A 14,184-nucleotide genomic window follows, 5' to 3' on the forward strand; every position below is an offset into this window, starting at 1 on the left:
GCTTTGTAAGGGTAGATAGTTTGGCTGTTACATTTTAAAAGAGCCAGGCGGGTGTTTTCCCAAGGAAATAAGAAAAGGAATGATTACAACAGAAAAAAAAAATAGATTTGTGTTGACACAGGAGTGAATCAGAACAAGAAAATTCATGTGCGGGCTTGGCAACATTTGGTTATCTTTTCCTGGCACAGGTGAGGGGCTCAGGGCATTTGATCTTGTGGCGTTTCAGGGAATCCAGCAAAAAAAAATGTTTGCTTTTTTTGCCAAGTCACGGCCGACTCAAGGTTTTCAAGGCGAGGGGCGTTCAGAGGTAGTTTTTCCCTTGCCTGCCTCTGCATAGCAACCCTCGACTTCCTCGGTGGTCTCCCATCCAAGTACTAACTGCGGCCTGACCCTGCTTAGCTTCTGAGATCTGAGGAGATCAGGCTAGCCGGGGCCCATCCAGGTCAACGCTCTCCATAAACTCTTAGAATCCTAGAGTTGGAAGGGACCACCAGGGTCATCTAGCCCAACCCCCTGCACAATGCAGGAAATTCACAACTACCTCCCCACCACACACACACACACACACAGTGACCCCTACTCCATGCCCAGAAGATGGCCAAGATGCCCTCCCTCTCATGAACTGCCTAAGGTCATAGAATCAGCCTTGCTGACAGATGGCCACCTAGCCTCTGCTTAAAAACCTCCAGGGAAGGAGAGCTCACCACCTCCCGAGGAAGCCCCTTCCACCGAGGAACCGCTCTAACTGCTAGAAAGTTCTTCCTAATGTCTAGACGGAAGCTCTTTTGATTTAATTTCAACCTGCTGGTTCTGGTCCGACCTTCTGGGGCCACAGAAAACAACTCGGCCCCCTCCTCCATAGGACAGCCCTTCAAGTCCTTGAAGATGGTTCTTGTATCCCCTTCTCAGTCTTCTCCTCTCCAGGCTGAACACACCCAGCTCCTTCAACCTTTCCTCCTAGGACTCGGTCTCCAGACCCCCCTCGCCATCCTTGTTGCCCTCCTCTGGACACGGTTCCAGCTTGTCTCCATCCTTCTTAAATCGCGGTGCCCAAAACTCAACAGTTTTTTTTCCCCACAGTGCTGTTTTCTACACCTCTCCTTCTTACTTTTGCACAATAATACTCTTTAGCCTTCTTACTCTCTTTCCCCTGATAAACCGGATTTCTTTTATAACGCTTCCTTCGTCATTAGGGCGGGTGAGGCAATCGGGGCTCCTTTGTTGACACTTTTCCCGCCTTTTTCAAAAGTCCCCCTTTCTGGACAGAGGACGGCCCCTGACCTTCCCTCAGCTCCCCTCAGCCATGGAGGAATCCTGTGCAATAAACTATACATCTTTACTGGAAACAGGACAACCTATGGGGGGGGGGGAAACCCACCTATGTTAAAAAAAACACCCACCTATGTTAAAAACAATAATTTCCTTCACTTCAGTTTTATTGTTCCCACGCCGGTTAACATCTTTCTGTTTTAAACGTTTAATGCCACATTTATTTTTCAAACCTCCTGGCTGCCCTTAGTTCTTTCTTCCTGCCTTTTTTTTTTGTTGTTGGGTTTTTTTGGGTCATAAAACCAACTTTGGCTTTGTTTCCTCAATATATCAAGTTTTCAAACTTCCTTTGCTTTCTTTCAAGACTCTTCCCGCCTCTTTTCATGGCACGTTTTCAGAACCCTTCTGCTGTATTATAGCATACATATCTTTTATTCTATTTGCTATCGGGCACATTTCTTAGCTTGATACCATATTTCCTGGTTTGATACAGTATTGCCAACATCTGTTTTTAACAATGAGCTCAACCTCCTCATTTATTCTCACACTTTTCAAACATCATTCTTAAAAACATCATTCTTAAAAAAAAACTTAGGCTGCTTCTTTCTGTGAGAGGAAAAAATTGTCTACAGCCACACCTGTGTTGTCAAAATGGGCAATTTAGCAAATGTATAACGAAAATTTATAATGAGAGGATGGTGGGCAGAATGAATCATATACAAAAGATGTCCTCAAACCACCCACAAAAAGAAACCGGAGAGTCCTGGGTATCAAAATTTGGTCCTCTTCTTCCCTTTTCACCCATCCTTTTATACTCCTCAGCCTCAGACATTTAGATCGTAAACTACCTGCAGCGGGAACCTGCTGTTGCTGCCTAGGCTGAAAAATACCACGTATTATTATCCTTATGATGAGGATAATAATATAATTTATTGCAGCCATAGACCAGCAAATATAATATTGCATTGCTATGCTACAAATCCAAAATCTCAAACCTTACATTTAAAAAACAAGACAAATAAAATAAAAAGATAAAATACTATCCACAGTGTAAAACTTGGAGCAGAGTTTCTATACTTATTAAATGTCCTTGTCCTTTCCCCCCAGCCCTTTTCTTGCACCTGCACAAAAAGGGGCCCCTTTGTTTTGAGACCGTAGGGTTTTCGTCAATTAATAATTTATCCAGCCATACCTGCTCTGGACTTTCTGCGAATTTAACTATTCTAGGACAAACTTAACTCTCAGACCACTGTAACAGGGGCCTTCTTGTGATATGATGAGGCCACCCAGCACTCCAGAAGGTGTCGAGGAGGAGTGACCGCCAGGCCCCGAAGAAAGGGCCAAAGGCACGGCGCCGCCATGCTTACTTTTGGCCCACGACATCCACAAGGGTCAGCGGCAGAGGCGCTTTTGCACCACCTGCTTCTTCCAGAGGGCCCCCAAATCCTGTCGGAGTCCATGACGGGGGCATTGGGGTTGCCAGGCCCCTCTTCCCCACCGGCGGGAGGTTTTGAAGGTGGAGCCTGAGGAGGGTGGGGTTTGGGGAGGGACTTCAATGCCATAGAAGTCCAGTGGCCAAAGCGGCCATTTTCTCCAGACGAACTGATCTCTGTTCAGTTGTAATAGCAGAATTGTAATAGCAGGAGAGCTCCAGCCACCACCTGGAAGTTGGCAACCCTCTTCCCAACTCGTAGCTGGTAACCCTGCCCAAAGGCCGGTGCCATGGTGGGGGGGATTTGACCATTTAACCATTTTAATAGCAAATTTATTTTGTATTTGTTTTTATCCTATGCTATTTAGCTATGCAAATTGGTCTTATTTGATGGTCTACGACTGCAAATAAACTAGTGATTGATTGACTCACTTTTAACCCAGCTGCACTCTTTACAGTTTATGATTTCTGCCACTTCCTTGTGCTCTGACAGTAAATCAATAGTTTCCCAGGCAATGCAAGACTTCACTGAAGAAGAACGAAGCTGGCACACACTAGTTCCTGCTACTGTCTCTTTTGCTTTGAAAGGAACGCTCATTTGCATGTGGTTCTGCAAATATTTATTCTCTCCTTACCAGCCATGGTTTTGTTGTCAAAATGTGTTCCAAAGATTCCACATCGGTGCCATCAGACATCAGGAGAGCCCGCAGCAGAGAATATCTCAATGCAGAAGTAGGATTGCCAAGCTCCAGGTGGGGCCTGGAGATCTCCTGGTATTACGATGGATCTCCAGATGACAGAGATCAGCTCCCCTGGGGGGGTGGGAAAATGGCTGCTTTGGAAGGGGGAATCTATGGCATTGTCCCCTGTGGAGGTCTCTTCCCAAGCCCCACCCTCCCCAGCTTCCCCTCCCCATAGGGTTGCCAGGTCCCTCTTCACCACAGACGGGAGGTTTTTGGGGTGGGGCCTGAGGAGGGCGGGATTTGGGGAGGGGAAGGACTTCAACGCCATAGAATCCAATTGCCAAAGTGGCCATTATCTCCAGGTGAACTGATCTCTATCGGTTGGAGATCAGTTGTAATAGCAGAAGATCTCCAGCTAGTACCTGGTGGTTGGTCAACCCTACCTCCCAAAATCTCCAGATATTTCCTAATCCACAACCGTAAACCCTAGTAGAAAGGTCCACTATGTTTGGTGGGGTGAAGCCAAGGGCTGAATTATGGCCACACCGACTGGGGCTCACAATCCATACCTTCAAAGATGGTGCAAAGCCTTTTAATTTTGTCGAAGGCTTTCACGGTCAGAGTTCATTGGTTCTCGTAAGTTATCCGGGCTGTGTAACCGTGGTCTTGGTATTTTCTTTCCTGACATTTCCTTTTAATTTTAATTGATAATACTGGTGATTAGGCTATATAAGACAATGGGTATATAATGGACATTAGGAATAAATAGAAAATTATAATTATATACTAGTCTAGTAAGAATAGATAATATTCAATATAAAGGAAGGACTAGATTATGAATAGGTTAGAGGAAGCTGGGGGGGGGGGAGTCCAAGCTATTAGATGTATTTAACATTGAAGGTATACATTAAGCTATATATTGCTACTTACTAACATATGGAATGATAAGTTTTATGAAATAACTAATAAGATGGATTGTGTTATTATGGGGGGGGGAAGTAAATAAAAAAAAAAAAGATGGTGCAAAGCCCATGTGCTAAAATGGGGTCTGACTCGCAAAAGCTTCTGTCACAATAAATCCATCAGTCTTCGGTGTCACAAGATAATTGGACTTTCCTCTCCTCTTATGTCAGTGGAAGACTGTTGTCCTGGGGGAACCACTATTGTTAGCGTGACGGATCCACAGCGCCCACCCTTCTGAAATTCTATTCAGGCCTCAACAATAAGATACCTGTTTATGAGAAGAGGTCCAAAGAACAAGGGAAAAAACAATATTTTGTTTGTCTTACCAGTCGTCTAGTTGTCCCAGCAATCATTAATGTTTCTACAGCATGGAAAGTTCATCGCTATGTTAGTACTTCATATCTAGTCCTTCCCCACACAATTTTTCTTGGCTGCTTTTTGGTAGGCTCAGCTCCGTTTAATCCACTTTTGCGGGATTTCTACTTATCTCCGCTGCTTTCTGCCTGGAATCGAAATGTGATGCAGTTTCCGGGAGTGCTGGGAAGGCATCCAAAACTTAACCCCTAGCTAAGACAAGGGAACACATTCTGGCATGTGCTGATACAGTTCCACTAATAAATCCCTGACTTAATGTTGCTAAGGCATCACTTAGGGGGTCGTTTCTCAGAGGTGCATCCTAGGAAATGCTAAGACAAGCATTCAGTAAGGCTATGTCTGGTGTAAGAATATGTGTAAGTTGAGAAAATCACAGCGGGTTGGATCCTATGACTGCCTTCTGACAAGTCTTCTTTCAGTGGAGAATCTCTCTAAGGAAGGTGTCCCCATCAAATTTGTGTAGAAAGGAGCCAGGTGGGGCTTCTGATTGGCTGTGCAGATAAAAATAACCTTGGGCCGATAAAAATAACCTTGTTTCAGCAGCAGCTGCCGCCAGTGTGGATTTTATTATTCCTCACACTTTTTTCCAGGTACTGGCTGGAGATCTCCCACTATTACAACTGATCTCCAGCTGATAGAGATCAGTTTCACCTGGAGAAAAGGGCCGCTTTGGCAATTGGACTCTATGGCATTGAAGTCCTTCCCCAAACCCCACCCTCCTCAGGCTCCACTAAAAAAACTCCCACTGGTGACGAAGAGAGACCTGGCAACCCTACTCAAAATGGTTGAGTACCCCTGCTCTAAGAGATAAAGCTGATAGAGAAAAAAAAAAACTTCCTTTGATGGGGAAAAAAGCCTTTATGTACGTATGTAAGTGCTATCAAGTCACCATAGACTTATGGCAACCCTGGCAAACGGCTTTCAAAGCAAGCAACAAGCAGAGGTGGTTTTATCCATTGGTAAAAGTTATTCTCCGTTGGAGGAAAACTTGGCAGAAGGGAGTCATAAGATCCAACTGAATGGGGAAAAACGGTGGGTCTTTTAGGTACCATTAGACTCCTTTTGTGCCAGCTGAATGTTTTCCTGTTTCCTGCAGGTACTTTGCAGTGGGGAGAGGTGAAGCTGTAGCCTCGAGGGAGGGACACTCATCCTCCCCCACCCATGACTGACTTTCACACTCTTCGAACAAGAGCAGGAAAGGCAGCAAGTGGAATTTCTGTCTCTTTCCCTGTTCCGAAACAAAGCGCCAACCACAGGCCGGCCTGGCGCACCTGGGAAAAGTCCGACTCCTCCCTCTCAGCTCTTAAATTAGCCTGCAGGAGGCAGGTGCTTCAAACAGATTTTGAAAAGGCACCTGCGAGCACCACGGGGAAGAGATGAGCGGCAACAGATTCCCGATGGAGGTGAAAGCCCTCGGCTTGCTGAAGCACGGAAAACAGAAGGTATTTCGCTTGCGTCCCCTTCACTTTTTGCTTGCCTGGTTCACTCCAACAGGGAAATTTCAGACATTTCAAATAATATAGTTATATTCCTGGCATTTTTAATACAAAAAAATTAAAAGCAATTACAAAAATGAAAAATAAGCCTTGATGATATTTTAATTGGAAATTAACTTCCATCTTAATTCTTCCACCGCTGCATTGCTGTACATCTACGGTAATTTAGGATCAATCCCAACGTGATTGGTGTCTTTAATGTACATTTTAAATAGTTCAGATCTAAAAGCTAAGGACTTACCAGCCTTCTCCAGTTTCTTCGGAAACTAGAAGGAGCAGCCTGAAGGGTGTTTTTGTCTCAGACCTCTGCAAGCATCAAGGATTTGCCTGTGGACCATTGCAAATCCGAAGCCGACCGAATCTACACCTGGCCGGCCACATCCGCTGGTCAGGATTTTGTTTCAGCCTGGTCAAAATCTCATCCTAATGGCCAGGCGAAGGGGTGGAAAGTCAAGGAAAAGATTGACCCCTGGGTCACTCCATAGATATTTTTTTAAGTGTATAAAATTCCCAGTTCTGGGTACTTCGTGGATGAGACGTTCTAATATCACAAACTGACTTCGTATTCTGTTCAACTATTCCAGACCTATATGCTTTCTGTGTCCTGGTCAGATCAGAACAATATCCTCATCTACAGGACGTTTGAAGAGTTTAAGAAACTCCATGTAAGTTTGCTTCTGACCACGAGGCATCGTTTGTATGCTATTTGGGTTGTTGTTCCTTTTCACGTGCAATTATTTCTCTTCTCTGCCTGAGTGACCTTACTAATTTTGCCGTTCTTTGTCCACGGCTTAGAAAGAACTGAAGAGAAAATTCCCCATCGAAAGCGGCCTACTGAAGAAATCTGATCGCACCATCCCAAAGTTTAAAGGTAAAAGGGGAAGGGTGAAGGATGGCCTTTGGTAACCGAACTGCATGAGGATGAAATTGGATGCTTGATACACGGGGGTTCCTAACAATCCACCTGAAGCTTTATAGAGCAGTGGAACACCCAGACCCTGTGAACCTTGCCGACTCACAACATGGGAAAATAATGCTTGGGTAGGAGGAATGGGAGAAAGGAAGAAGAATGAACATGAGCAACTTTAAAACTTGAATGTTGTTAGAATTAATGCTAGAGGCAGATTCAAATTACAGCTGGCGTTTATATTTTCAGCCACATCTAGGGCAACCTCACCTGAGATTTTTTTTGTCCCTGGCACAGTCTTCCTTAATGAAGTCTGCCATCTTAAAACTGTTACAGTCTGCAAACTTTGGCTTGGCAGCATGTCCCACAACAGGGCCAGTGTGGTGTAGTGGTTAAGAGCGGTGGAGTCTGATCTAGAGAACTGGGTTTGATTCCCCACTCCTCCATATGAGCGGCGGAGGCTAATCTGGTGGAACTGGATTTGTATCCCCACTCCATACGCATCTCCCCAAAGGGAACCTGCAAGAACAGACACTGGGGTAATTTGGGCTTGGGGCAGGTGCTACCAAACAGTGGCAACTTCTTGATTTTTCTTCCTCCTCTGATCCCTTCGAAGCTGCACGTTCGAGGCTGAGGAAGGATTGGAATCTGGGCAGAAGCCTGGACCGACTGAAGCTGCTCGAGGTTTACTGCGCGGAGCTCCTGAAAGCAAAGCCTAAAATTTCCCAAGGGGAAGACGTGACCCATTTCTTTGAAGCGCAGAGCCAAGACCTGGACCCTTCTTTTCCAGAAAACAGGTACAAATATTTATAAAAGTATATTTTAAGAGGCTCGGGAGAGGGGGAATGCTTCTTAAGCTCACTTCAGCCCCTGCCAAATGTAATGCCAGGCAAACCACAGCTAGGAGCTTTAATTTCCCATCTGCTCAGACACCACATGAAATTCCACTTAGCACCAGGCAAGGTTTACAACCCTGCTTTAAGCCATAGCTTCTAATTCCATTCAGACTACCTTAAATACAACCAAGCTCATCATGTTTGGCATGATGTTGGGTGTGCATTGGGAGTGTGGCATGGTGAGAAGAAGAGGCAGGATGGTGTCACCATTTCCAGTCTAGCACAGGCTTTTCTTGCCCTTGATGGGACTTCTTCTGGGTCTGCTCAACTGCTTTGCCTCAGGCTCAACCTCATGTAGTGATAAGAAGAGGGACCCTCTGAGAACATGCAGAGAGCTTTTGGCTGACCTTTCAACAATTACAACCAGCCGCCATGCTACCCAGAATAACTCATGGGGCTCAATTGCTAGCTAGATTGGAGCCCTGGCCCTGTTGAGCAGAGCGCCTTCTTCCTGCCGATTGTGGGAGGGAAGAACTTAATTTAAAAAAAAAACATTATAGGAATAATCGTCTAAAACAATTCTGTTTGCAGGCTGATACGATGTGTGCTAGACACACGGGTCTTGTTCAGCCACAACTCACGAATCCTTAAAATTGGCATTATAAGACTTGCCTTGCTAGTCCCAGGATCCTGTTTCCAGCGGAGGTCAGCCACGTACCTCTGTAAAGTCCTCAGAATGCCATACCAAAAAGAATTTCCCTAACGGAACAGGGAGTTAGTTAATGGTCTCTGACTGTGGTGAGACTCAGCAAGTTTTCATGAGCTCCCAGAAGACCCCCACCATAAGGCTAATAATTGAAAAGAAATGCTTGGAAGGGAAGGGTCACATTGTTAGGCGAAATCCCACTTTGGTTTCATCATCTCCCCCCCCCTCCAGCATCATAATCTTGCCTTCTGAAATGGGACAGAGGAAAAAGGAGACACGCAAGCCTTCCATCCCAACCATCACACAGCCAGTTATCTCCCAGAGCTACAGATGCATCGAAGACTTTGAAACCAAAGACACAAAGAACAGGCCCTTCCGAGCCACCAAGGAGGAAACGCTTGAAGTACTCATGAAGGACAGCACAGGTATGGAGCTCTGAGGCAATCGGACACAAGTCATAGAAGCCCATTTGACAGCTGGAACAAAATATGAGACCTTCCAACTTTTTTGTTGGAGCCCTAAATGTATACAGCTTATGAACTGGGCAGCCCCTAGGTTGAGCGTGCCACGAACTCGTATTGAAGAACAGCACTAAAAATAACAGTTAGAGCCGTTCCTCAGTGGAACATGCATTCGTCGGGAGGTGGTGAGCTCTCCTTGCCTAGAGGTTTTTAAGCAGAGGCTAGGTGGCCATCTGTCAGCAATGCTGATTCTGTGACCTTAGGTAGATGATGAGAGGCATCTTGGGCATCTTCTGGGCATGGAGTAGGGGTCATTGGGGGGGGAAGTAAGTTGTGAGTTTCCTGCATTATGCAGGGGGTTGGACTAGATGACCCTGGTACTACCTTCCAACTCTATGATTCTATTATTCCACTCCCAGCATGTGTGCTGTTGGGAATTTACCTTCTGAACCACTTTTAAATGCCTTGCCTGTCTGAAACAACGGGAACCTACGGGCAGGTGCAGAATGCCCACTGGCATGGTTTTAGAAACAGAGCCCTAGCAGAGACTGGAGAGAGAGAAAAGAGTTACCTGATGACATCTTAATCGATTAAAAAAAATGTTTTTTTTGCAGGATGGTGGCTAGTGGAAAATGACCAGAAGCAAATTGCCTGGTTCCCAGCCCCATATCTGGAGGAGAGGGAGGATGCATCAGTCGTCAGAGAAACCAACGAGGAAGGTAGTTCTACCCAGTGTGGCTCTTTTTTACGTAGAGAAATGTCTGATGCTGCCTTGTCCAAAGAGAGAGAGAGAGAGAGAGAGAGAGAGAGAGAGAGAGCACTGTTGAAACTTGCATTTAGTCAGCAGCCCCTGCTTAGACAGTCAGGGAAACTCTGCAGCTCTTCAGAGCATGTTTGTTGAAGGCATGATGTTCAACCTGTAGAAGGACAAGGAGGACCTCAAACCCTGGAAAACCACAGTCAGTCAGATAGGATGGGCTATCAGAATTCCCCATATGGCAGCTTGATCTGTTATAATTTCTTGCTTATGCAGCACACTGGTCGGAAGCATGAGCTCTGAGCCACGTGGTAGCAAAATGTCCTCTTCCCCCCTCCCTTTCAGAGCTGCTGTATTATATCACACGCTCCTACAAAGCAAAGAATCAGGATGAACACTCTGTGAACGTCGGGGTCGTTGTGGAAGTGCTGGAGAAATCTGACAATGGCTGGTGGCTTGTCTGGTAAGCTGGGGAAGGGGGGAGATCTAAAACCCTGGCCTGCTAAGCCGTTTTCTGACACACTGGCTGCTTGCGGAGGTCTTTCTAATAAGGGGGAACTAAGTGGGCCTTTACACATGATCAGAAGAAGAGTTGGTTTTTACATGCCAACTTTTGCTACCACTTAAGGGAGACACAAACCGGCTTTCAATCACCTCCCCTTCCCCTCCCCACAACAGACACCCTGTGAGGTAGGTGGGGCTGAGAGCTGTGATTAGCCCAAGGTCACCCAGCTGGCTTAATGTGGAGGAGTGGGGAAACCAATCCGGTTCACCAGATTAGCCTCCGCCGCTCGTGTGGAGGAGTGGGGGAATCAAACCTGGTTTTCCAGATCAGACTCCGCCGCTCTGAACCACTACACCATGCTGGTTCTCAGCTATGCCTTAGTTGTTAAAGAGACAATTGCTTTTGCTTACTAAATATAAAACCCATCGGTAGATCACAGGAATTCAATAAAGTTGACACAAGCAAGGCACAAGATGAACCTGCTCCTTCAGTAAACAAAATTTCCCCTCAAGTCTCTGGCTGCCTTTTGTGGGAGAAGGATCTAGAAAGGCTGTCTGCAGAACTGGCTCAGGAAAGCTGTCTCTCTACTAAGCCTGTGGAACGTGACATTATGCCTTCAAATCTCAGTTTTGTCTTGGCACAGAAATTAGGGCTACTATCCCCCCCCCCCCAATATACAACATTGCACATTGTTCTAGGGTGTGGCTTGAATGCACCAGAATTACTTCCTGTGTTTGGGAAAAAAACTTAATGCCAAATGAGCCTTCAGGGAGGCTTTTCACCCTCTGGCCTGAATTAGCAGAGTGGAAGGCAGATGGGATCCTTACCAAACAGTAGCACAGATCCAGCAAACCCCACTAGTCTTGGATCTTCTTTGGCTTTTAAATGGGATCTTTTTCACTCCTGCAATGTGTCTCTCAGGTACAACGGGCGCATGGGCTACATCCCCTCCATGTTCCTCCGGCCGTACAAAAACCCACACAGTAAATTCCTGGCTCTTGCCGGCAGCAGTGGTCTATGCATCTCCACCCCAAACCTCTCAGAAGTCACCACTCTCTCCAGAAGGAACACCCCACCAAACCAGCAGAAAGGCAGCCGTTGGGATGCAGTCCATCCTCGCTCAAGAAACATCATGGAGGGGGGGAAAGACAGTCCCCTGAGTCGAATCAGGTCTCGGTCTCTCGTTGAGGCTGCAGCCACGGGAGCCTCCGCCCCGGCCTCTGACCGTGACAGCTTGTCCGATAGCTTGGGAAACGTGAGCGAGCAGGGATTGTACTGGTCCCAGAAGACAGAGGTCCAGAGCTTGGAGAGCATCCTCCAGCCCGACCCGGGAACCCGAGGCAGCCCCTCTTCACTTCTTGACAGCAGTCGGCAGAGAGACTCCGGCTTTGAAGAAGAGCCCTTTGCCTGTGCGGATAATTCGCCCTGCTCCCCCTCTGATTCTGGCTGGGTGCCTGGCGGCCCAAGGGTGCCCCCGCGACCCTCACACCAGGAGATCCTCCAGAGATGCAGCACCATCACCAAAAGGGCTGTGCAGGGGGTACGGCCCAGGCCCACTCTTCCTGCCTGATCACGGAGTCACCACTGACCCACATCCTACAACCAACTTGGCTCAAACCACGAGTAGAGAGAAATGCAACCGGTGAGCAACATTTTTGGGACAAGGAGTCATGAAAAAGTCTCAAGCAAGGTGGCCGGAGAAGAGTTGGTTTTTATATGCCGACTTTCTCTACCACTTAAGGGAGACTCAAACTGGTTTACAATCGCCTTCCCTTCCCTTCCCCAAAACAGACACCCTGTGAGGCAGGTGAGGTTGAGAGAGCTCTAAGAGAGCTGTGACTAGCCCAAGGTCACCCAGCTGGCTTCATGTGTAGGAGCGGGGAAACCAACCCAGTTCACCAGATTAGCCTCCGCTGCTCATGTGGAGGAGTGGGGAATCAAACTCGGTTCTCCAGATCAGACTCCACCACTCCCCATTGCTTGGCACAGAGGGCATGGCCTTCCTTCCCTCCTTCCTAAACAATGTTTGTGTGTGTGTGTTTTTAAATATATAAACTTTTAATAATGAGTTAATTTTACAAAAGACAATGGCATTAAAACATTTGACACATTTTGTACAAAAGTGGTCCTGCTCCGCTATTGAATTCCTTCCGGAGGAGAAGGCCAGTCAGGAGCTTTATGTTGTGTGACTGCGAGAGAAAACTGGTGAACACATCCTAGTTGTGATAGACAAAGGGACAGAATTAGATGTTACAAACTCAGGACTAAAGGACGATACCGGCGAGTAACCATAAATTCCAGAACTCTTCATGCAGCTCTAAGTTTATTTCCATAAGATTGGTGTGTGTTCTCATTTTCAGCCTTACCATTCTCTCTTTTCTTTTTTGGCCTTTTCAACCTAACCAATGTTTTTTGTGCTTATAAAATTGCTTTAATGATGTATGTACCTTGACCTGGAAAGGCCAGGCTAGTCTGATCTCGTCAGATCTTGGAAGCTAAGTGGGGTCAGCCCTGGTTAGTACTTGGGGGAGACCACCAAGGAAGTCTGGGGTCACTACACAGAGGCGGGCAATGGCAAACCACCTTTGAACGTCTCTTGCAGCTGCAACTTGACTGTACTTTCCACCACCACCACAATGATGTATGTTTGGCAGGGGGGTTGATTTTAAGGGTTTTAGAATGTCATTTTATCATGTATGTTTTAAACTGTTAACTACCTTGGCAGCCCTTGTAAGGGCAGAAAGGTGAGATACAAATTTTGTAAATAAAATAAATGTCAAGTGGGAAGAGATTGGTTGGCTTTGCTTTACACTGGAAAAGAACCACAAAAACATCTCTTCCCACCCCCCATTTCTGCAGATGGCAGCCTGAAAAACATAGCTGGTGCGCAGGGACCCATAGAAGGGTGGTTGGAGTGGGAGTGGCATGAGCCCAGAGAAGTTGAGCCAGACAGGGTGTGTTTATGGGATGCAGTGGGGGCTGGCCCGGTCCTTCTAAGGCAAAGGGAAGACCACCCTAACGAAGCTCCTGATTTGCCTCTTCCTACATTGAGAGTCACCGGAAAAGTCAATAACGCTAGGAAAAGTTGAAGGCAGCAGGAAAAGAGGAAGACCCAACAAGAGATGGATTGACTCTAAAGGAAGCCACAGCCTTTGATTTGCAAGACCTGAGCAAGGATGTTAAAGATAGGACATTTTGGAGGACTTTCATTCACATGGTCGCCATGAGTCGGAAGCGACTTGACAGCACTTAACACATGCAATTACATTGGCCTTGCCCAGAGCTGGACGTGCAGAACCCAGAACCTGAGTTACAAGCCCCAGGGGCCTAGCCCTCAGGCCAACTGAGGCTCAGTTCTTCCAGTTGCCTCCAGCCCACCCCCTCTTTTGTATCATGCGTAACCACCACGTTCTACTCGGTGAGTCAGCCTGCTTCCAGGCGCTGCCTGCAGGTCACGCCTGCTTGACAGTAAGATGCCGTTTCCTGGTCGCCACTGCAGGTTTCCTGGAATGAGGGGCAGAGTTCAGCCTGCCGCGGTTGGCCTTGGCTCCCTGGAGGCCAGCACGGGGGGATTGCGTGATAGCCTCACCTAAGCTGCCCTCCGCGTCTGCATAAGCAAACACAACCCCAGGCCCTTTCGGTGACTCAGACACACCTCTGGAGGCTGTAATGGATGTTCAGAACAAGAGACCCCAATATATTCATTGGAAAGGGGGGGAGGGAAGAACCTGAATGAAACCACCTCTTTTCATTTGTCCTTGTGTGCCAAATAAGGTCAATGGGCAACCATCTGT

The 14,184-nt window shown here is 46.9% G+C and overlaps 1 protein-coding gene across 1 annotated transcript; it reads left to right on the top strand.

The window, feature by feature from the left end:
• The first annotated feature begins 6,113 nt into the window (after positions 1-6,113).
• On the top strand, positions 6,114-11,960 carry NOXO1 (NADPH oxidase organizer 1). Its single transcript, XM_056866532.1, has 8 exons — positions 6,114-6,164; positions 6,803-6,883; positions 7,014-7,089; positions 7,742-7,922; positions 8,899-9,092; positions 9,743-9,850; positions 10,231-10,348; positions 11,312-11,960. Exons 1-8 carry the CDS (start codon positions 6,120-6,122, stop codon positions 11,958-11,960), a joined length of 1,452 nt encoding a protein of 483 aa, XP_056722510.1. The 5' UTR covers positions 6,114-6,119.
• Positions 11,961-14,184: the final 2,224 nt, after the last annotated feature.

Source organism: Euleptes europaea, chromosome 21 (genome assembly GCF_029931775.1).
Source record: "Euleptes europaea isolate rEulEur1 chromosome 21, rEulEur1.hap1, whole genome shotgun sequence".
In the NCBI taxonomy this organism is placed as follows: domain Eukaryota; kingdom Metazoa; phylum Chordata; class Lepidosauria; order Squamata; family Sphaerodactylidae; genus Euleptes; species Euleptes europaea.

Coding starts and splice junctions, on each gene's coding strand:
- NOXO1 (XM_056866532.1), top strand. CDS start 6,120: ATGGAGGTGAAAGCCCTCGGCTTGCTGAAGCACGGAAAACAGAAG. Junction 7,923..8,898: donor CCTTCTTTTCCAGAAAACAG/GTACAAATATTT, acceptor CCCCCCCTCCAG/CATCATAATCTTGCCTTCTG. Junction 10,349..11,311: donor AATGGCTGGTGGCTTGTCTG/GTAAGCTGGGGA, acceptor TGTGTCTCTCAG/GTACAACGGGCGCATGGGCT.